Genomic DNA, 24737 nt, shown 5'->3' with positions numbered 1-24737 from the left:
CTAGCCCCAATTTTTTTCATTTTCACAAGGATAGCAGGAGAAATGGATCCCAAATTTTTTTGTGCAATTTCTCCTGAGTACGCCAATATCCCATATGTGGTTGAAAACTACTTTTGAGGCACAGTGCAAAGCTCAGAAGGGAAGAAACGCCATATTGGAGTTCAGATATTGCTGGACTGGTTTGAGGGTGCCATGTTTATTTATTATGCATTGCTTATATAGCACCATCATATTCTGCAGCGCTTTTACATACATTATTATTATTGTTGTCCCCAATGGGGCTCACAATCCAAGTTCCCTATCAGTATGTCTTTGGGGTCACATGTCATATTGGCAGAGCCCCTGAGGAACCAGAACAGTAGAACTCGCATAAGAGACCCCATTTTACAAACAACACTTCTCTGTGAATTCATCTAGGGTGCAGTCATCATGTTGACACTACAGGTGTGTCACCGAATTTTATACCATTGGGCAGTGAAGAAAAAAGAATGACACTTTTAACTGCCAAAATTTTGTTTTAGTCCCAGATTTTACATTTTTACACTGGGAAATGGGTAAAAATGGCACCAAAATTTGTCACACAATTTCTGCTAAATGTAGAAATACGTCGGTACTGCTTAGCCACATAACGAGATCCGTGAGGGGCAGAGAACCATTTGCCCTCTGGAGCACAGATTTTCCTAGAATAGTTTGCAGACTACAGAGCCCCTACATGCTAGAAGAGCAGACTCCACCCTCAAGTGACCCCATTTTGGATATTATAGCTTCTAGGGAATTTATCTACAGGTGTAGTGAGGATTTTGACTCCATGGCTGTTTTCCAGAAACAAGCAGCAGTAGATGTTGCTGAGTGAAAATTGCAAACTGCCATTGTAGTGTCCAGTAAGTTGGAGGTTACCAGTACGATGTGATGCCCAGCTCGTGCGTCTGGAGACACACACGGGTAAATTAGGCGGGCTCTCATCACTACTGAAATGCCTAACATTATATGTAGTTTAGGCACACTGTGGGGTTCAGAAGGGAGGGAACATTTGATTTGGGAGCGCAGAATTTGCCGAATTCTTTTGGGGACGAGGAGCCATAGTGCTTTTCCAGACCCTCTGTGCTACCAGTAAAGTGGAAGCCCTCTATATTTCCATTGACAGATAACGGACCTGAGTGGGTAGGGCTGGGGAGTCTGAGTCTGTGTCCATTTTGGTAGACTCGGGAGTCGGTATAAAATGGACCAACTCCAACTCCTAAAATAATAAATTGGGTACAGTAATCCAAGTCTGGGAGGAGATTCTTCAGAACATCCGCCGCCTTATCAGGAGCCTGCCCAGGCATTAAAGGGAGGTCATACAGGTACGTGGAGGCCACAAACACTACCGAGCATCATTTCCTTGTCTTGAGGCATTTCCACTGAAGTTGGATCAGCCTGTAAATTGATTTTCCATTTGATTTTGAGTATCATTCCAAATCCAGACCTCCATGGGATATTAATTTTGATTTACATTGATCATTTTTATATATTTTATTGTTTTCAACACATTCCACTATGTAATAAATAAAGACTTGCAACTGGAATATTTCATTCAGTGATATCTAGCAGGGCTGTGGAGTTGGGAGTCGGTGTCCATTTTGGTGGAGTCGGTATAAAATGGACCGACTTCAACTCCTAAAATATATAATAAATTGGGTGAAGAAGTTCAATGCAGTTTGTGGGGAATATTTTTTCCATAAGAATTTGTGAAAGTTATGAAATGTCCTATAAATGTCTGTCCTATTCCTGATCTAAGGGTCTAGACTTTTAGCTGAGATGAATCTGTTCTACAGTAGATTTATCACTTAAACATCAGCCATGTATGAGGGAGTCGTGGAGTCGGAGGATTGGCTTACCGACTCCACAACCCTGTGAGTGGGAACAACTTTTTTTGTAGACAGATTTGAAGCTTTTGTTGGGAATATTTTACATAAAATCTGGGATCACATGTGATTCAGATGAAACCCATGAAGGACCCATTCACTATAATGAGGCAGCAGAGTTACTTGGACTCCACCTGGCCTCTGTTCAGCATTATCATTCTTTTCAGAGTGCACAAAACTGTTGCAGACTGCACTTTTATACACGACTAAAAAGACAGACACTGCCAGATCACAGGCCAGACAGAGTCCACAGTGCCTCCATCTGCCTCATTATAGGGAAACTTCCGCTTGGAGTTTAGTCTGAATAACGTATTTCTGAGATTTACATGGAAACCCCGGTGTAAGTGCTCAGCCCAGGATAAATGTAAAACATTTATTACAGCGATGTTTGGGAGACAGAATGAACAAATCAACAAAAGATGAAGAATTGGTTTTATTTATTTTTTACTCCATTCCTCATGCGGTATAAGTGATTAGGTGACTTTATTCTTTGGGTCGGTGCAATTACGATACCAGATTTATATCAGGTTTTTATCTTTTGCAGCTGCCACACACTAAAAAACACTATTTATTGCAGTTTTTGCATCTTCACATTTTGAGCGCTATAATTTTTCCATATCTCGGCTGACAAAGTCATGTAAGGGCTTGTTTTTTGCGAGATGAGTTGACGTTTTTATTGGTACCATTTCCGGACACACAACATTTTTTGATCGCTTTATATTCTGATTTTTGGGAGTCAGAATGAAAAAAACAGCAATTCAGGAATTATTTTTTGGAGTTTTTTTTTATGCCGTTCCGCGTGTGGTAAAATTGATTAGGCAGCTTTATTCTTCCAGTCAGTACGATTACAGCGATACCACATTTATATAATTTTTTATGCTTTGGCGCTTGTACGCAATTAAACTATTTTCTAGAAAAAAAAAATATTTTTGCATCGCTTTATTCTGAGAGCTATAACTTTTTTATTTTTCTGCAATATTGTGTCTTTTTTGTGGGACAAGATGACGTTTTCAGAGATACCATTTTTATTTACATTCGTCTTTTTGATCGCATTTTATTCCAGTTCTTGTTTGGCGGTATGATGATAAAGCATAATTTTTTGCCTTGTTTTTCATTTATACTTTTAACAGTATTCATTGAAGGGGTTAACTAGTGGGAAAATTTTATAGGTCGCGTCATTCTGGATGCGACGATACCGAATATGTGTACTTTTTTGTTTTTACATAAATAAGTATAATAAACACACACACACACATTATATATATATATATATTTGAATAATATACATATATTTTTTTTCTCTTTTACATTGTCAACTTTTTACTGACAGATGGCTGATCTTATACTCTGCAATGCTTTTACTTTACATGACATCAAATCAGTGTCTTGCAGACAAGGTGGAGGCGTGTCAGCTCCTGCTCGGAGCATCTTTGGACCTGGGGTCACCATGGAGACCATCGGCACAACACGATTGCAAATGGAAAATATATAAAATAATAACCTCAACTATTGGATGTGTTTAAATAAAATGTCCCTGTGCTGAGATAATCTTATAAATGTGTCCCTGCTGTGTACTGTGTAATGGCCGTGTCTGACCGTACAGGGACACGGTTTGATCATACCACATCTCCTGGGCAGGGGAGGAAGCAAAAGAGTATACAGACATTACAGTACGGGATCACAGCTGATTCTTTCTGTGAGGTAACACTTTATAAAAAAAACAGGCAGGAAAATGTTTGACCTATCAAAAAGAATCAGCTGTGATCCTGTGCTGTACTGTCAGCATATTCTGTTTTTGACACTGATTTATTATTATTTTTTTGTTATGTCATGCTTTAAACAAAGCTACTTTGTTTTTGATACTTTCTGGCATTTTAACTTTGACAAAACTTTGATACATTCATGTACAGATTACATGCGCTTCCACAATGTTTTTTACTTGTGGATTTTCCGTATCTAATGCAAGTCGATGGGAAAAATCTGCACATAAAACTCAGCATGCTAACAGGAGAAATTGACATGTTGCAGATTTAAAACACAAACTGCAGGTCAGTTTCTGCTGAGTAAAAAAGAAGCACAATGGGCACGAGATTTTTAAAAATCCCATCCACACTGCTGGAGCTGTAAGACTTACAGACACAGCCTTAAAATACAAAGTAAAATTGACTATGGATGGATAGAAAAATGGTGATACCAAAATTATCTTTCAAGTCATAATTTTATTTTTCAGGCAACATAACTACAGGGGCTTATTTTTTTTTTAATTGAGCAGTGTGAAGAAGCTTTAATTGGAACAATCTTGGGTTACATACAGTGGGTACGGAAAGTATTCAGACCCCTTAAAATTTTTCACTCTGTTTCATTGCAGCCATTTGGTAAATTCTAAAAAGTTCATTTTTTTTCTCATTAATCTACACTCTGCACCCCATCTTGACTGAAAAAAACGAAAATGTAGACATTTTTGCAAATTTATTAGAAAAGAAAAACTGAAATATCACATGGTCATAAGTATTCAGAACCTTTGCTCAGTATTAAGTAGAAGCAACCTTTGGAGCTAGTACAGCCATGAACTTTTTAGAATTTACCAAATGGCTGCAATGAAAGAGTGAAAAATTTAAAGGAGTCTGAATACTTTCCGTACCCACTGTATATATGTATTTTTATTGTTGGGTTGAAGGGTTGGGGAGATGGGAAAAAAACTGATTTCTACCACTGATTTTGTATTAAATGTTTTTGTTTAAATATAGGAAACAAAAGTTAAACTTTATTCTACAAACTTCGGACTAAAACAATGCTGAAGTGGTAAAAATATAATTCTTTCTTCACCACCCAATGGTATACAATTCTATGAGGCACCTGTGGTGTCAACATGCTCACTGCACTCTTAGATGAATTCCTTGGGGAGTGTAGTTTGTAAAGTAGTGTCATTTATGGTTGGTTTCTGTTGTTCTGGCACCTCTGGGGCTCTGCCAATGTGACATGGTACCCCTCAAATGTTTTCAGCAAAATCTGAGCTCCAATATGGCGCTCCTTCCTTTCTGATCTTTGCACTGTGCCTCAAAAGTAGCTTTAAGCCACATGTGGGGTATCAGTGTACTCAGGAGAAATTGTATAACTAATTGTACCGTTCGTTTTCTCCTACTACCCCTTTTGAAAATTAAAAACTTGGGGCCCAAGGCAAAATTTTAGTGGAAAAAATGGTAACTTTTCATTTACTCAGCCCAATGTTATACAATTCTGTAAATCTTCTGAGGGTTCAAAACTCTCACTAAACCCCTAAATGAATTCCTTGAGAGGTGTAGTTTCCAAAATGGAGTAACTTTTGGGGGTTTCTGCTGTTTTGGCATATCATGGGTCTTCAAATGTGGATTGGCATGGTATCCGCTATCTATCCCAGCCAAAATGGAGCTCCAAAGTTCAAATAGCATTCCTTCCTTTCCGAGCCTTGCCATGTGCCCAAACAGTTTTCCCCCACATATGGGGCATCGTCGTATTTGGGAGAAATTGCACAACAAATTTTGGGGGTCATATTTTTCTGTTACCCTTGCTAAAATGAAAAATTTGGGGCTAAAGCAACACTTTTGTGAGAAAAATGAATTTTTTCATTTTCACGACTCTACGTTATAAAATTCTGTGAAGCTCCTGTGGGTTCAAGGTGCTCACCACACCTTTAGATGAATTCCTTGAGGGGTACAGTTTCCAAAATGGGGTCACTTGTAGGGGGGATTTCCACTGTTTAGGCACATCAGGGGCTCTGGTCAGGAAGGTGAAAACAAGCTTGGGGGTGAATGGGTTAAAAAAACTAATTTTCACTTTGGAATAGCTTTACTTCAGTAAGAAAAAAAATTTAAAATCGCTCGTGAAAAATTCTCTGAATAAAAAGGAAAAAAAAAAAAGTAAACTCTGTGCCCTTAATTTGCACTCCCCTGCTACTTTCGTATCCAATTTAGGCCCCTTGTCTGTAAATTAACAACATTTTACATTTTATCATCTATAGTAAATTTACGAGCAGAAATGAAGCTTGAAACGTGTGATTAGACAAAGCATTCCAGGAAAACTATTAGAAGCCATGCTCCACTGTCATATTATAATTTATAGATATTCCATTACATTTAGTACATCACAATTCATAAGCAGCAGTTATATTTTTAGATATGTTCCTACTCGATTTGTATTTATTTTCATAAAATATTAAAAAAAAATTTTTTATCTGAATTACAAATAAACCTATAAATTGATTGTTGCATAAATATCCTAAAATATAACTGCAGTTTTAGGGATAATAGGTCAGCAGGTTTCACCATGTAATCCGATAGCATCAAAATGAAGGAGCAGAGGCCCTTATTTCAGTGATGTGTCACTTACTGGGCTGTGTTTTGCTGTTTCAATACAATAAGTGTTTTATCAGCAGATTATCACTAGAGGACAACTGGCCTTGTGCCTTCTAGTCCAACCAAGCCCCCAGCATTGATCAGCAGCTCTGTCACTATACAATGTACACAGAAAGCTGTGGAGTGGAAGGGGTTATACAGAGATCAACAACAATTGAGCTCTGCTATAACTGCAGCAGCGAAAACTGTGACTCTATCATAACTGCTCACCCAGTAAACTAAGTGATACACCCAGTAAACCAAGTGATACATTGCTGGAATCTGGGTTTCCTCAAGCTGCTGTCAAAATACACAGCTAAAACCTGCTGACAGATTCCCGTTAAAGGGGTTTTACAGTATTTCAAGAAAAATCAGTCAAAAGGAGTAAATGGTATGAAATAAAGAAGTAAAGTACAGTTGTGGCCAAAAATTTAGAGACTGAAACAAATTTTTGTTTTCTCAGTTTGGTGCTTCAGTGATTTTAGGTCTTATATTAAGATGTTTCTATGGTTAATGAAGTACAATTGTAAGTACTTCATAAGGTTTTACACTTTCATTGACAAATACATCAAGTTTATACAAAGAAACAATGCTTACATGGTTGACCCTTATTTTTCAAAACTTCTGCAATTCTTCCTTGGCATGCTGGATAACCCATTCCTGGGTCAACATTGGGTGAACATTGTAAATATTGAGTCTTTATATAAACTTGAAATATATTACAATAAAAGTGTAAAAACATGAAATTCTTATATTTGTACTTCAGTAACCATAGAAGCATCTCATTAAAAGATCTAAAAAAAGACTAAAATCTACATTTGCGAATACCAAAATTTGTGTCAAGCGCAAAACTTTTGGCCACGACTATATACTCGCCTATTAAATCCTCCACTAGCTCTCCAGCTCAATTACTCAGGTGGTCTCCGCTGGTCTCCGTTTACTTCCTTCAGCGATAATATACTGTCCATGTACACATGATACATTCCAGCATTACCACTAAGGCTGGTAATTTTCAGCAGAAGTCAAGTGCGCATTGACAGCATGCTAGATCTACAGAAGTAAAAAAGATCAGCAGGGACTAAAAGAGCAAGGCGCTGGAGTCAGTGGGGGACTAAATTAATGATTCTAGGTCACTTATGTTTAAACCACTTCATTTCAAAACCATTTAGAAAAACCCCTTTCACGGATTTGAGTTTGTCAAACTGGCCAAGTTACAGTACAATGGCTGATGAGCCGAATAAAATGTGGTTTCTATTTTTAAATTTCTTCTCTCCGACGTGGAGATATTAGCTTATAAAGTTTAGGTTATAATTTAGGGGAAGCCCAACTGGATGTTACCAGAGATTTGTCTCTGTAAGCTGGCAGCAACATACAGGGAAAAAAAACAGAACATGCCTCCACAAGAGCAGAGAACAGGCTTTCTCCTGTGTGAGACATGTAATGACAACATGATCTTGTAGTCACTCTGCAGTGAGATCATAGACAAGTAGTGGCAAGAAGAGAAGAAATGAGTTTGATCACTAACCAATCAGTTTTAATCTCAAAAGCAGTGAATGTGAGGCAAGAAGGATATACAGCAAAGGTAACAGCACTGTGAGAGGAGAGCTGAAGCAGTGTTTGTAATGAGACAAAGCTCAGCTCTGCTGTACTGCGTCGTCCTCCCCACACTAAGTGCTGTGAGATGAAAACTAAAGAAGTGTTCGTAAACAAACTCATCTCTGCTCTATTCCCAGAACTTAGAATAACTCAGCAATGAAATCTGTGAGGAGATCAGACTGTCATTATTTGTCAGAAATAGGAAAAAGTCCTTTCTAAGCTATTGTGCGGGCATTACTCTGTAAGTTGCTGCTGACTTATGATTGGTCAATATCATACTGGGGAAGAAGAGCACGCTCTCAAAGAAGAATGTCTGGTAAAGCCAAATTAGAAATTTCATTAAATTATAAGCTACATTGTACAAGTTCATCTCCGAAACAGAGCGGAGAAACCTAAAAATATATATATATATGGTGCTATGTTTTATTTAGTTCTACAGCCACTATAACATGCTCAAACTGGTGAAAGGTCTTTTTTAAGGAAGTGCTCAATGCTCAAAAATATTCAGTAAAATGAGTTACTGTACAGCAGTCACCTATAAACTAATGCAGCACTCAGATAAAACCCACACTTATACAATACTGCAAGTTTTGTAGTCACGCACCCCGGCCTTCATCAAGTGACATGGATCCAAGGTTTTTGCTAATCATAGAAGTAGAATCTGAAACAAGAATTACATTTCAGGCTGTTTAGATCGCAGTTAAAAAAAAAAAAAAAAATTTGCATTGAAAAAGGCCTTCGCTTATTCAGATGTTTAAGACCGGTTCATAAAATACGACTTTTACCAAATGTTGCATTTTTTTGGGCTCATCTCACTACAGTCCCTGCTTGGAGTAAGGTTTCTGGTGGAGTTAGTAATTTGGTGCAATTTTAAAACGTGCAACTTTCTAAAGGTTTTGCAACTTTTAGTGCTAAAAAAAAAAAATAGCAAAAATGACTAAAGAAAAAAAAAAAAAGAAAGAACATTTTTGATTATGCGCCAATTCATGAACTGCATGCGCCATTTGTAAGAATTTGGCGCAAAAAGCATCAGCGAATATAACAAAGAAAGAAGAGAGACCTCAATAACTTACAAATAGTGAATTGGACCTTACATTTTTTCAAAGATCATTAAATTTTTTTAACTATTAATCCCTTACCAACTGTCGCTGTACATGTATGGCGCAAGTCGGTAACAGGTGTAAGCGGTCTCAAGGAGTGGGCCGACTCTTGGGTTCGGGGTGGGGTGGGTTGGCCCCAACCCATAAACGACAGATAATGGCGGTAACACACAGACATGGCCTGCCTCTAACAGCCGCAGGTGGAGCAGAGCTCCGCCAGCGACTGCTAAGTGCCACGGTCAAACTTTGACAATGCCATTAACAGCATGCTGGCATGAGGGCACGTCATACTATGATCTCATTGATGCAATTGTAGGGCGCTGATGAGTTACCATGATAGCCGGGGTTCTGTTGAAGACCTCTGTGCCTGACATCTAGGAGCTCCTTTGAAGCCCAGCCCTTGGCTGACCTTCAAAGGAGACCATGATTTTTACTTTATGCAGCAATACTGTACTAAAGCGGTGTTTAGTACAAGTGATCAAACGATTGCAGGTTCAAGTCTCCTAAGGAGACTAATATAGTATAAAAAAAAAAATAAAAAAAAGGTTTTAAATATATATATATATATATATATATATATATATATATATATATATATATATATATATATATATATATATATATATATATATATATATATATATATATATAAAAATAAAAATTCACAGGTTGCAAAATTGCTAAAATAATAATAAAAAAAAACATGGATAAGTTTGGCATCGCAGTAATCATACTGATGAGTGGAATCATAGTGACAGGTCACTTACCACACAAGGTCACTTTTACCAGTCAGTCAATGTACGCTGTAAAAACAATTCCCAAAAAAACCATGTCAGAAGTGCGCTTTTTTTCGTAGAACTTGAATTTTTTCCCCATTTTCCACTACATTATTAGGTAAAGTGAATGGTTTAATTTTAAAGAAAAAAAAAGTGTTCCACAAAAAAACAAGTCCTCATGCGTCTATGTGAACAGAAAAATAAAAAAGTTAAGGCTTTTTGAAGAATGGGAGGAAAAAACTAAAATGCCAAAATTGAAAAAAAAGGGATCAAAAAATGTTCTCGCACAGCTCATTCAGCGGAAAAATATAAAAGTTGTAGCTCCCAGAATATGGCAATGCAATAACAAATATCATTTAAAAAAAAAAAATTGTTTTAGCATGCAAAAATAGCAAATTATGAAAATACTCTATAACCCTGATGTCACTGATATTGTCCTGACCTGAAGAATAAAGTCGTTATGTCAGGTTTACCGAACGGTGAACAGCGTAAAATGGTGTAAAAAAATAATGAAAATTCTTAAATTGTTCAATTGTTTATTCTGTTTCTCAAAAATTGGTATAGAAATCAAATTAAAAAAATGTTACGTACCACCAAATGGCACCAATAAAAACTTAATCTCATCCCAAAAAAAACAAGCCCCTACTCAGATCTGTTGTCTGTCAAAGGAAAAATAAATACAGGTGGTCCTTGTTCCCAGTAGTTCAGAGGTCTTGGAAAAGCGATATGGCTCCCAAATACAATCCAAAAAAATTCAAGCTCGGAAAGCCAAATGGCCCCCTCTTCTGAGCCCTACAGCGTGCCCAAACACTTAACATCAATATGTATGGCACTGCTGCAGACAGGAGAACGCACTAGAGGAATTCCTTGAAGGGTGTAGTTTACAAAATGAGGCTATTTGTGGGGGGTTACTGCTCTTCTGGCAGTACAAGGGTTCTACAAATGCAGCATTGTGCTACAAACAATACGAACAAAGTCTGCTTCCCAAAACGGCACTCTATTCTTTTGGAGCTGTACCTGAACAGTTGATTTCCCCAACATATGGGGGCATCGGAGTACTCAGGAGACATTGCAAAACAAATTGGGTGGTCCATTTTCTGTTGTTACCCTAATGAAAATGAAAATTTTGGGGGAAAAACGTAATTTTTAATTTTCACAGTCCAGGGTGTTAAAATTCCGTGAAGCAGCTGTGGGTTCAACATGCTCACCACACCTCTAGATAAATTAATTTAGGGGTGGTTTCCAAAATGGGATCACTTGTGGGGAATTTCCACTGTTTTAGGCACATTAGTGGCTCTCCAAATGCGAGATGGCATCAGCTCTCTATTCCAGCCAATTTTGATATACAAAAGTCAAATGGTGGTCCTTCCCTTCCAAGCCCTGCCATGGCCCCAAACAGTAGTTTTCCACCATATATGGGTTATCTGTGTACACAGGAGAAATTGCACAACAAATTGTATGGTCCAATTTATTGTGAAAATAACCTTTCATTTCCATAACCTTGTGAAAATTAAAAATTTGGGGCTAAAGCAACATTTTTTGTGGAAAAAAAATGTATTTTTTCATTTTCAAGGCTCCATGTTAAAACATTTTGTGAAACATCTGTTGATTCAAAGTGCTCACCACACCTCTAGATAAATTCCTTGGAGGGTGTAGTCTCCAAAATGGGGTCACTAGTGGGGGGTTTCCGCTCTTTAGGCCAATCAGGGCCTCTGCAAACGTGACATGGCGTATGCTGCCAATTTTGCTCTCGAAAAGTCAAATGGTGCTCCTTCCCTTCTGAACCCTGCCATCTGCCCAAACTGTAATTTTCTACTGTTATAAAATTCCGTGAAGCACCTGTGGATTCAAGGTGCTCCCCACACCACTAGATAAATTCACAATTTCTTGGTTCTGGAAACTGTAAATGTCTTATGAAAGATGATATGTTATAGCATCTGATAATGGGTAATCCATGTACAATAAAAAATTTGGATGATTCCTTAAAATCGACCAACAGACCACTCAGTCTCCTCCAATAGAAAATCATTTTCTCATGTGAGGTTTTTATTTGGACAAGGCTGTCGGACTGATCTGGTCACACGCTCCTCAACTAGCAGCCATTTTTATGGACTGGAGAGCTGTGAGTCAGAGGACAGCTGCACTAACAAGAGCAGGAGGAGAACCTGTCATACCTATATAATAATCAGTGCCACAAAATCATGTCCCTGACACATCTGATAGAATAAAGATAATGTGGCCAACCGGGTAACTCATTCTGCAGCCAGCAATAAACAGTGTAATACAGCGGCTATTGGGGGCAAATGGTGCAAAAGTTTTAATGAAACTTTTGCACCATTTTGCACAATTGTTTTTAGCCCCATCTAAGTAAGAAAAAAAGTCCACAAAGTACTTCAGTACCCATAAGTATTTTGAGATTTTTTTTAAGTTGAATATGAAAAATAAGAGGCATTATATTCTTCTCTCTAACATGGATTGGGAAGTGGAAGAAGAATATTACATGAAATCAGTATTTTGTGCCCTTATACAATGATTGGGAGGTGGAAAAAGAATATTACATGTAGTCAGCGCCCTCATTCAAAGATTTGGAGGTGGAAGAAGAATATTACATGTAGTCAGTAGTCCGTGCCCTTATACATTGATTAGGAGGCGGAAGAAGAATATTAAATGTACTCAGTAGTCCGTGCCCTTATACATTGATTAGGAGGCGGAAGAAGAATATTAAATGTACTCAGTAGTCCGTGCCTTCATACATTGATTAGGAGTTAGAATCCCTTCATAAAAGGGTTCATATAAATAATCTACAGTACATTTCATGTGTCACACTCATAAATAAACCCTTTTGCACATTGTTTTGAGAAGGTTCTTTCAACCAATATCATTTTATACCAAATGGTAAATTAACATGTTACAATGTATAATTTGTTAAACATGAGAGGATAGAATAGAGGATGTGCTAAAAAAAATAAATTGTAATTATACTGTTCTATTTTATGTACCGTATTTTTTGTACCATAAGATGCACTTTTTTCCCTCCAAATTTGGGCGGAAAATGGGGGGTACGTCTTATGTTCCGAACATTACTTCACCGGATAGTTGCGGTAGCGGTGAAGCGGGATCGCAGGGCTCTCCGTTCCCTCCCTCCTTCAGGAACCAGGGGGCAGCAGCAGCAGATGAAGAGGTGAGATGCTGCGGCTGTCAGCGGCGAGGCAGAGCAGCGTGCGTGGCTTTCGGTGGCCGCGGCCATCTTCCTGAAGCCATGAGCTACAGGAAAATGGCTGCACAAGCAGGCACATGCCGAGACAGGGAGCTCGGGATGTCTCTCCTGACCCCGGTCCTCCCTACGCCAACTTCAGCCCCTCTCCCACCTCACATCGAAACCCTGCTAACCTTATTTACATCAGTTGTACTCATTCATCTCCCTCTTTTAATAGTGCACTCTGGAATCAACAGTTTGTATGCAACAAGCTTCCTTTCCTGCATAACTACTTTCTGACCAACTCTCTCAATCTGCTAGCCCTCACTGAAACCTGGATACTAACACTGTCCCCCATGCCGCTATTTCTCATGGCGGCTTATATTTTTTCCATTCCCCGAGACTTGCAAACAGACATGGTGGAGGAGTCTGCTGTCCCCACAATGCACTTTCCAGGTCATCATCCCAGTTCCAACACGCTCATTCCCTTCTTTTGAGGTCCACACCATCAGGCTCTTCCATCCCCTCTCCCTCACAGTAGCAGTCGTATACCGTCCCCCAGGCTCACCCACCCAGTTCCTTGACCATTTTTCTGCCTGGCTGCTGCCAACCCTTATCCTGGGAGACCTCAACATCCCCATAAACAGCCCCACCTTTCCATCTGCATCCCAGCTTTTATCTCTAAACACTTCTCTTGGCCTCAGCTTTTAATCTCTAAGACACACAAAGACGGTAACACCCTTGATCTGGTCTTTATCCGGCTCTATTCAATCTCCTACCTAGATAACGCACCACTTCCCCTCTCGGACCACAACATTCTCTCCTTCGCTTTCACAAATCCTTGTCCACCCCAGCACACTCCTACCTATCACACATTCAGAAATCTACAAGCCATCAATCCTCATACACTTAAAGATTCACTACACTCATCAATGTCCCCAATCTCCTCTTTCTCCTGCCTTGATCTGGCTGTAAATCACTATAATGACCCCCTCAGAAGCCTCCTGGACCAAGTAGTGCCCTTCAACCTCAGAACCTCCAAAACACAGAGTAAAACAGCCCTGGCTCACTCCGTAAACTCGATTTCTCCAGCAATGCTGTAGGAGTGCCAAACGCCTATGGAGAAAAACTCGCACACCAGAAAACTCCATCCACTATAAATTTATGTTAAGAACCTATAACTCAGCCCTTCACATCGCCAAACAGACCTACTTCACCACCCTGATCTCTTCACTATAAAACAACCCCCAAAAAACTTTTCAACACCTTTCACTCCCTCCTTAGTCCTAAAGGGTAGAACCCAACCACAGACATTTGTGCTGATGATCTGGCCTCCTACTTCATAGAGAAAATAACAAAATATCAGTCAGGAAATCAGCTCCCAGTCACAAAGTGCCGTGACTCCCATCCCTCCCCACATCTCCTCTGGCTTGCTCTCCACATTTAACACAGTCACAGAAGACGTCTCCAGGCTCCTCTAGTCCTACTACTGACCCCATTTCCTCACACCTACTCCAGTCTCTCTCTCCAGTCGTCACTACTCACCTAACTGAAATATTCAATCACTCCCTCTCTTCTGGTATCTTCCCCTCCTCCCTCAAACACTCCATCATTACTCCATTATTAAAAAAAAAACCCTCTCTTGACCCATCTTGCACAAATAACTACAGACCAGTCTGCAATCTCCCACCTTCATCTCTTGGAGCGCCTGGTCTACTCTCGCCTTACCCATTACCTCTCCACTCACTCTCTTCTAGATCCATCACAGATCTCCGCCCCCTACATTCTACAGAAACTGCATTCATCTAAGTGACCAATGACTTTTTGATAGCAAAACGGTGACTGCTCTCTGCAGCTTTCAACACTGTTGACAACCATCTCCTACTCTCTATGCTCCACTCAATCAGCATAAAGAACACTGCTCACTCCTGGTTCTTCTCCTATCTTTCTGACCGCTCCTTCAGTGTATCATTCGCTGGTTCCACTTCTTCCCCTTACTATAGGGGTTCGTCAGGGGGCAGTCCTTAGTCCTCTACTCCCTCTACACGGCCCCAATTGGGCAGACCATCAGCAAATTTGGCTTTCAATACCATCTTTATGCTTATGACACATAACTTTACACTTCATCCCCAGACCCTACCTCCACTGTACTATAGAACACCAGTGACTGTCTGTCTGCAGTTTTCCAACATAATGTCAGATCTCAATCTGAAACTCAACCTTTGCAAAATTGAACTTCTGCTCCCGCCATCTACATACCTCCCCAAATCTGACATCTCCCTCTCCGTGTGTGGTACAACAATAACGTCGAGCCAGCAGGTGCGCTGTCTGGGTGTTGTGTTTGACACAAATCTTTCCTTCACCTCCCATATAGAGGGTACGGAAAGGAGGATCACATGTGACTTAAATATGAGTGTCTGAGCAAAAGGTCTGAATACTTATGACCATGTGATATTTCAGTTTTTCTTTTTTAATAAATTTGCAACAAATTTCTACATTTCTGTTTTTTTCAGTCAAGATGGGGTGCAGAGTGTACCTTAATGAGAAAAAAATGAACTTTTTAGAATTTACCAAATGGCTGCAATGAAACAAAGTGAAAAATTTAAAGGGGTCTGAATACTTTTCGTACCCACTGTATACTCACCCCCATCTTGGTATATGCCCCCATCCTTGTATATATGCTCCCTCCCACCCAATCCATGTATATATGCTCCCTCCCCCAATCCATGTATATATGCTGGCCTCCCCCCAGTCCATGTATATATGCTCCCTCCCCCCCAGTCCATGTATATATGCTGGCCTCCCCCCAGTCCATGTATATATGCTGGCCTCCCCCCCCAGTCCATGTATATATGCTGGCCTCCCCCCCAGTCCATGTATATATGCTGGCCTCCCCCCCAGTCCATGTATATATGCTGGCCTCCCCCCCAGTCCATGTATATATGCTGGCCTCCCCCCCAGTCCATGTATATATGCTGGCCTCCCCCCCAGTCCATGTATATATGCTGGCCTCCCCCCCAGTCCATGTATATATGCTGGCCTCCCCCCCAATCCATGTATATATGCTCCCTCCCCCAATCCATGTATATATGCTGGCCTCCCCCCAGTCCATGTATATATGCTGGCCTCCCCCCAGTCCATGTATATATGCTGGCCTCCCCCCAGTCCATGTATATATGCTGGCCTCCCCCCAGTCCATGTATATATGCTGGCCTCCCCCCAGTCCATGTATATATGCTGGCCTCCCCCCAGTCCATGTATATATGCTGGCCTCCCCCCAGTCCATGTATATATGCTGGCCTCCCCCCAGTCCATGTATATATGCTGGCCTCCCCCCAGTCCATGTATATATGCTGGCCTCCCCCCATCCATGTATATATGCTGGCCTCCCCCCAGTCCATGTATATATGCTGGCCTCCCCCCAGTCCATGTATATATGCTGGCCTCCCCCCAGTCCATGTATATATGCTGGCCTCCCCCCAGTCCATGTATATATGCTGGCCTCCCCCCAGTCCATGTATATATGCTCCCTCCCCCCAGTCCATGTATATATGCTCCCTCCCCCCAAGCCTGCTAGCGCCACTGTGTATCGCATATTAAAAAACAAAAAAACAAAAACACCATAATAAACACTCCTACGCCCCTTCCTTCTCCCGCGCAGCGTCCTCTCCTGTAGCCGGCAGCTGACTCCAGCGTCTTCGCGACGGGGGCACATGACGTCACTGCCATGCGCCCAGTCGTCAGCATACAAACGTCAGCTGCTGGCCTCTGATTGCCCAGTAGCATGTATTGCGGCGCACGGGCCTGGCAAGTTCGTGCGCTGCAATACTCTTCAGCTAGATGTGCGTCCGAGAACACACATCTAGTTGAAGTAGCGAGGCTGGCGTCGGCACTCGGCGGGCTCAGAGTTCTCACCCGCCAGGCCCGATCCAGTAGCGCTAGAGCTGCGGTGATGGCGCGCGTGCCCACCAGGAGGGCTCTGCGTGCCCTCTCTGGCACACGTGCCATAGGTTCGCCAGCACTGTTATAGGATCTAATTTAAATTGATTGTTCTCACCCACAAAGCTCTCTACAGTGCGGCACCCACTACATCTCCTCCCTGATTTCTGTTTATCGGCTTACCCATTCTCTACGCTCCGCAAACTACTTTCGACTAACATCCGCACTAATCTGTACCTCCCACTTTCGGCTCCAAGGCTTCCCCCGAGTTTCACTTATTCTTTGGAATGCTCTACCCCAAGAAACTGGGAGGAACCACAACTTACAAAGTTTTAGGCGCTCCCTAAAAACACATCTGTTTAGAGCGGCCTATCACTTTCCCTAATCGAAGTTGTCTTTATATATAGCCTATTCACTATTTCTCTGAACAGAACTCCCCACCGCACCCAAAACCACTACAAATATTGGCTGGTGACTAGCTCATGCAGCCTTTATCTGTCCCCCATTCCATCAAGATGGCTGGACCATCAATGTAAATAATCACCTGTACTTTGTGTCACCCCCACCTCATTGCAGATTGTAAGCTTTTGCGAGCAGGCGCATCATTATTTTGTTTTAAATGTATTATCTTTAACTTTGTTACTTATGACTGTTGTATATGAACCTCTGAATTGTAAAGCGCTGCGGGATATGCTGCGCTACATAAACAAAGATTATTATTATATGTATGTTTACTCTTTATTCTAAATTTCTTATTCCGATCAAAAAAACAAGGCTTATTGAGCGTAGAAATAAACAAAACTATATACAATGTTGTGTGTTTTTTCATCTTTTATTTTTGGCAACACTGACTCCAAATCAGCCAGAATGAAGTGGTAAAATTTTAGCTCTCTGCAGCAACCATTACATAAGTCTTAGACTGTGTGCCCACGATGCGTTTTTTCAAGCGTTTTTTTATGCGGATTTTCCGCAGCGTAAACGCTTGGTAATCCGTGCCCCATTATCCCCAATGAAAATCGGCATGTTCTGTGCCCATCCTGCGGAATTTTTCGCAGCGGATTTTCCTTGCGGAAAAATCAGCAGCATGTCCATTATTTGTGCGTTTCTGCATGCGGATTTGAGGTTCCAATGCACTTGAAAAACGCAAGTCAAATCCGCATGTAAAATCCTCAAGTGTTTTGGACTGCCAAAACCATGCAGAAACGCTGCAGAAATTTTCAGCTTCATTTCTGCATCGTGGGCACATACCCTTAGAAGATAAATGAATTTTGGTTTATAAACTGACTCCATTTATTAACCATAGCAAGGTTTTTAAATCTCCTAGTTTTGGCAGCACGTCAGCAAGTTATCTTTACTATGTTAGCTAAACAATAGAAAAAGAGTACTCTTAACAATTATCAAGAATTTAATCAGTTCAGAACTTTCCATCTACAAAATTCTGATAAAAATCCAATACGGTTCAAAAGAGTTGACATTCATGTCAATTTATGTTCTACTTCAGGATATGTGGCCACGGTCAGGAGCCGCTGCGGGTTTGAAGCTGCGAGTCTATGCAGCATCAAACCCGCAGCGGCCAGATGTTATAGCATAGTGGATATGATTTCTAGAAATCCCATGTCCACTATGCGTCTCTGGGCACATGCGGATCACCCGGGGACACGGACATGCGGTGCGTCTTTCAGACAGCAGCATGTCAATTTCTCTTGCGGGTTCACATGTGGACTTTCCCCATGTGAAGAAAAAAAAAAATCGTGCCGCTCATTTACATGAGGGCGGAAGCTGCTATTCAGCAGCATCGGGGCCGCAAGCAGCTCCTGACTGTGGGCACATACCCTTACAATTTATACACTCCCCAACAGAAAAATAGCAAAACCACGGACCTAGCTCCAATCTGTGGCTCATGGAAGAAGCATAAAAGCCATTTTTTTTTTAGCACACTCAAAAGCTCAAAATTCGGATCAAGTGTTGTGATGCCTCCTGTTTGTCGACATGCCAATTATCGCCACTTGTATCAAGCAGAGAGACAAAACCCTTGAACTTAAAGACCTTTGTTTATCACTCTAGCAAATCATTCAGTGCATAGGCTGAAATGTCAGCACAGTTCAACGTCGTGTGTCCCAATGGTTGGGAAAACAACAAAAAAAAAATGATAGCAATAGGGGCACACAGGCGAATCTATGCATTGATGAATAGTGAAATTAGAAGAATGGTGCATCAGGATCCATTCTGTACCTCAAGTGAAAAGTCATACACGAAGCCCAAGACATCAAACAGTGTCTACAAAAACCATCAGAAAGGGTTTGCACAACATTGGGCTATGAGCTACATGTCCAGTAACAGGTGTTCCATTGACCTCACACCACCGCTCTTAGAGGCGACTATAAGTGCTGGGCAAGATGCTAATGGACACGTGAATGGGGGTAATCCTCTTCAACGATGAGTCCCGCTTTTGTCTTGGACACAATGGTACCCATGGAATGGTCTGGAGACCACAAGGGCAACGCTATGAAGAAGCCTTCAAGAGGGAATGTCATACCAGTCCTACTCCCAGGTTTATGTTTCGGGGTGGCATAATGTACAGTAGTTGGACCCCTTTAGTCTTCATTCCATGTAAATGAATATCTCAGCCACACACTGATTTGGTCATGGAATCAGTGATACAGCCATTAGGCCAAAGTGCTCCAGGTGCCATTTTTCAACATGACAATGCTAGGTCGTATGCAACGGTGAGCAGCCTGCACAGCCCGTGCCTAAACATGAAATACATATCAGTAGGAGTCCAACTCTGTAGCCTTGCAAACAGAAGATTACAGACATTATTCTGTTCTGGTACCACTGGCAGTGCCTTGTACTGCAGCTCAGTCCCATTTACTTTAACAAGACTTGGGCCTCATTAAGACGTCAGTTTTTTTGACGTAAAAGAGAAATGGATAGCTTCATCAGTGATTTTCAGAGTTTGGTCAGAGTTTCAACAGATTAAAAAATACCTAAGTTACTCTGCCTTTTCTTATTGATCATTCAGTGAAAAATGAACAGCACACAGATGGCATTTGAGTGCTGTTTGATTTTTTCAGGGACCCATAAATAAATGTTAATGCGGAGTTTGATCTGATACTCAGATAAATATCAGACAAGTGTCCACGTTATTGCATGGACCACTCAGTCCGCAAAAATTCTCAGACATGTAAACAGTCCCATAGACAATTCATAAGTACGAGTTCTATTCGTGAAAAAAACGGATAGCACTTGTATGTGAAAAACTGACATGTGAAAGAGCTCTTAACTGCTCTGGGCTGTAGCCTGAGCCTACTTAGGTCAAGTGATAACTAGACTATGGTAACTTGCACCTGAATCATGAACATTATTGGTCTAGTTAGATTGGGTCAATAAATGAATATTCATGTAAATATAGGAGTAGGGGGCTTGTAACGCCTTTCCACACACTAAACGCTTGGTTTCTTGGTAGCGTCTCAAGATCCGTTTAGTTCAATCTTTTAGCTAAAACTTGAATTTTTAATAAAGTTTATAAAATAGAACAGCGTTGGTCTAAAATTAGAAAATTTACCTGCAGTAAAATGGCTAAAGTAGGCACTCAGGTGATCTTATAATATATTATTATTCTGAATTATAATATACATAATAGATTAAATAATATAATAGATCATTAAAGTATTCAAAATGTTTGTAAAATATTGACTGTCTGTGGCTTCAGGGTAGTATGTCCATAAAAAAACATACCATCAAATTGGCAGCTCTGGCTCCTAGTATTATAATGTAGTTTACCCTCAAACTCCTCGGAAATATAAATAGGAAATAATAGACTTAAATTATGTTCATTTGCATAGAATATGCTTACCAGAAGGAGCACTAGACTTTTCCGACGTTGATGATGAAGACTGTTGCATATTTTCAGCAGATGAACTTTCATCAAGATTAATGGGAGGTGGATCCACATTAGACGGACCGGATGCTGCTGATGCTTGTGGCTCTGTACTTGTGTTTGTGGACTGTGAAACTGATGTGCTTGACTGCACTCCACCTGCATTATGTAGAAAATACCATCACATACATTGCATAAGCAACCTTTACCGCAAGGTGAAATGAGCAGCCTCATTTCAGCAGCCATATTATCTAATTATACAGCCAAACAACTGCGGATTTTATGCATGGTTTGTGGGCTATACAGAATCCAGAGAACAGTGGCTGAGTTTCATGACTGCTGTTGAAGGTCTCTTAATTATTACTTCCATTTAATTGATTTATTTGGCTTTATTTGAGATCATTCTAATGATGTCCCATTGATCCCTAACAGAGCATTCACACTTTGCAAAAAAACGTGATATCATTGCAACATGTGAATAGAAGCGGAATAACAGAACGCTTAAAGGGGTATTCCAATCTCCAAGATCCTATCCCAATATGTAGCAGGTGTAATAATATTAGCAAATACCTCCAATTAGAAATGTAGTATAGTTTTCCTGACTCGCTATATCTCTTTCCTCATGTGCAGGCATTGCAGGACCTTAGGTATCCATGGTTACGACCACTAGCAACTAGCTAACGGTCACTATATCAGTGGACGTAACCATGGATCCCTAAGGTCCTGCAATGCCTGCACATGAGGAAAGAGACATAGCGAATCAGAAAAACTATACTACATTTCTAATTGTAGGTATTTGCTAATATTATTATTATTATTACTACACCTACTACATATTGTGATAGGATCTTGGAGATGGGAATACCCCTTTAATGTTTTTTTGGCTAAAGAGATATTTGCACTCAAAAAAATTATTAGTTAGATGAAAACAGACAAATGCAATTCTCTGTGATCGTGATCTCCATCAGTGCTACAAACCTTGAATGGAGTGTCACTGCACATGCTGGGCAACTGCAAAGCTCTTTTTACTGTTAAAGGGGTATTCCCTAAGGTCCTGCAATGCCTGCACTTGAGGAAAGAGACATAGCGAATCAAAAATACTATACTACATTTCTAATTGGAGGTATTTGCTAATATTATTATTATTACACCTACTACATATTGGGATAGGATCTTGGAGATGGTAATACCCCTTTAAGTGAGAGGGAATGGAGGTCTATGGATCCCACCTCTAATCTAAATTAGTGTGAAAACTAAAGGCATATTTAGAAATGTATAGTGACACTCGCATATACTGATCGGCCACAGGTCCTGTACCAAACCTAATCTATTCTCCCTGGTGTTCTAGCCTTGACACATTGGAAATGCCTCTCAACCAATCATTAGCTGCGTTACCTGCTGGACCCAGCGATTGGCTGTCGGGTCTTTTTCGGCAGTCTCCAGTGTGTCAGGGATGGGACCAAGAAGCATAGACCAGCAGGACCAGGTTAGCGTTGAAATGGGAACGGTAGACAAGTTTTAGTAGTTTTGGATTTATTTGTTTTTTTTAAAGCAGACTAAGCTTTTTAAAAATATTTTTTTTTATAGGGAATAAAAGTATCTTAAAAACTAGACAGCTTTCGAGATTATTTGTTGACTAAACTAGGTTCATCATTATTTTAAAGGGTGGTCCAGCCTTAAGGTACATGTTTGCAGTCACTATGTCACTGCAGACTTGTGAATCCTCACATCGCGTGCACTGTGCGCCGTGAGGATTCTCTGATGCTGCCGTTGGGAGAGGGCGGTCACGTGACCACAAATACGCGATCTGCATAATTTCGGCCACATTCCGTGTGGACGTGTTGGCCTCTCTCAGTACACTTTCATTGAGCAAGGCTGCGCCCATCTAGTCGGCACATGACCGTATGTATGCAAATTACATATTTGCACTTAGGCTGGTTTCACAAGTCCTGATTTTTCTGGTACCGAAAAATCCAGTACCAGAGATATCCATGTCCGTGTTTGGCACACGTGTGGCCACCGTGTGCTGCATCAGCAGCACACGTACCAGCGCTTGGGAATCAGTGTACAGTTAGCGCATGAGCAAGGGACAATGTTGGGAGTAGTAGTCTGCTCGTGCAGTGTCCATGTGTAAAAATAAGAATAAAATAAAATCCTTATACTCACCTTTCTGGAGATGTCCCCCACTGTAATCCTCTGACCACTGCCGCCGAGGAGCCAGGGAGAATAAGCAACAGCGAGTGGGGCCCTGCACTAAGAGGAGCTCACTGAGTGACAGGACACCGCTCCCGAGCTCAGCGCTGATTTTGGGTCTGAAGATCTTATTTTTTGCAATTTCATTGTGAATAAACAATCTGCATTCCATGACTTTGAGTGCCAGGGTTTCTATCGACTATTGAATATTTATCATTTTACTCCTGAGCACTACTTTATACAAAGTTGAGCACAAAATTTTCTATACTATCCTGAGTATAAGTCATAAATACCAGATCGGTGGGAGGGCCACCACTTGGCAACCCCACCAATCACTAGTTATCAGCTCTGGCAGCAGTCCACTCTAAAGACTATAAAGAGCAGAACAACCCAGCTCTATACATGGTTTAGTGGCTAAGGCTGAGAACTGTAGCTCAGCTACATTACACTTGAAAGAGACCTAAAGATAAGTCATCAATAACAAAGTAATGGACAACTCCTATTGTTTCACTTACAAAGAGAACTCGCAGTAAAACATTTGATGCATGTAATTAAGTGGACCACAATTGGTGTAGTGCAGATAACTAGAATTTTGTAATGCTGATGTGTGTTGGAGTTTTTGCCTCACCTGTCCTCATATGTACGGACAGGCCTTACGTATTTTCTCATTGCAGGGAAATGTTCCTGCTGATATTGGAAATAAATGTAGCTACACATATTGCTTTGCTTGGGATTTTACCTCTGTTTTGATTTCTTCCTCTTCCTCTTTGAGCAACCTCACTTGCTTCTTCAAACCATCTTGAAAGCATGTCAGACATTCTTTGCATTAAGGATGCATTAGTCACCTGATCACCTAAACATAGTAAATGATAATGATACATACATACATGATAATGTATGTAAAGCGCTGCGAAATATGTTGGCACTACAGTACAGACCAAAAGTTTGGACACACCTTCTCATTTAAAGATTTTTCTGTATTTTCATAACTATGAAAATTGTACATTCACACTGAAGGCATCAAAACTATGAATTAACACATGTGGAAATATATACTGTGAGGACCTGGCCACTTTCTAAATACTTTTCCAGCACTGAGCACCCCTTTTCGTCAATCTTAATTTTGTGTTTTGTTAGAAATTTGCTTGCTGTGTTTTGTTAGTGATTTGTTTGCTCATCAGTTCAACCTCAGGTATCTATTCCATTCAGTGACCATATCTCCGAGACCTTGGAACATTGTTCTCTCCGTCACCACAGGTAGCCTAGCATGCAAACCCAGGGGATGGGTTCCACCTGAAAAAATATCTCCACTACTCCACTAAGGCACAATTAGCTGGGGGAGGGAGGGGTGAGCTCTTCTGCCGATTCAGGGGGCTGAACGCTGTGCAGGAGAAAGGGAAGATTCATTGCTAGTCGGACTGAGAGCTGGGTGGTATCACGGGCTGCGGTCGTGATATCCATCATCCGAAGGAGCATATGCTGTGACTGCCAATATACCGGCGGGAGATACAAAAAGCTGTGGGCCAACCAAAAGTTGGGGGACAGTTGGTATCACATGGTACGGGGCAGTGGAACTACTGATCCCAGGTTGGAAACTCAAGGACTAAGAGAATTGCCTGTTGAACATTTACCTGGAACTGCTGCTCACCGTGGTCAGAAGGAATAAAACTAATTGCATCGATAACCTGCCTAGGTGATTATTAAAATCCACAACCGCATATCTTTACAAATGGTGGCAGCGGTGGGATCATCTATCTCTGGACAGCATACCAGGGAAAGTTAC

General features: G+C 40.8%; 1 protein-coding gene across 4 annotated transcripts in view; it reads right to left on the bottom strand.

The window, feature by feature from the left end:
- Positions 1-24737, bottom strand: part of DCAF6 (DDB1 and CUL4 associated factor 6) — a 287738-nt gene that overhangs the window by 162055 nt on the left and 100946 nt on the right. For 3 of the 4 annotated variants that reach the window (XM_073666525.1, XM_073666526.1, XM_073666528.1), the window contains 3 exons: positions 23694-23807; positions 20738-20920; positions 8475-8531 (listed from right to left, as the gene is read on the bottom strand). In XM_073666525.1, coding sequence (XP_073522626.1) covers positions 8475-8531; positions 20738-20920; positions 23694-23807 — 354 coding nt within the window. The remainder of the gene's footprint in view (positions 1-8474; positions 8532-20737; positions 20921-23693; positions 23808-24737) is intronic. The other variant, XM_073666527.1, reaches the window with a different exon arrangement.

Source organism: Phyllobates terribilis, unplaced genomic scaffold, assembly GCF_046119375.1.
Source record: "Phyllobates terribilis strain yellow unplaced genomic scaffold, ASM4611937v1 Scaffold_2__4_contigs__length_985480577, whole genome shotgun sequence".
Lineage (NCBI taxonomy): Eukaryota > Metazoa > Chordata > Amphibia > Anura > Dendrobatidae > Phyllobates > Phyllobates terribilis.
The sequence above is the reverse complement of the archived record's forward strand: the minus strand, read 5'-3'. Positions and strand labels throughout refer to the sequence as shown.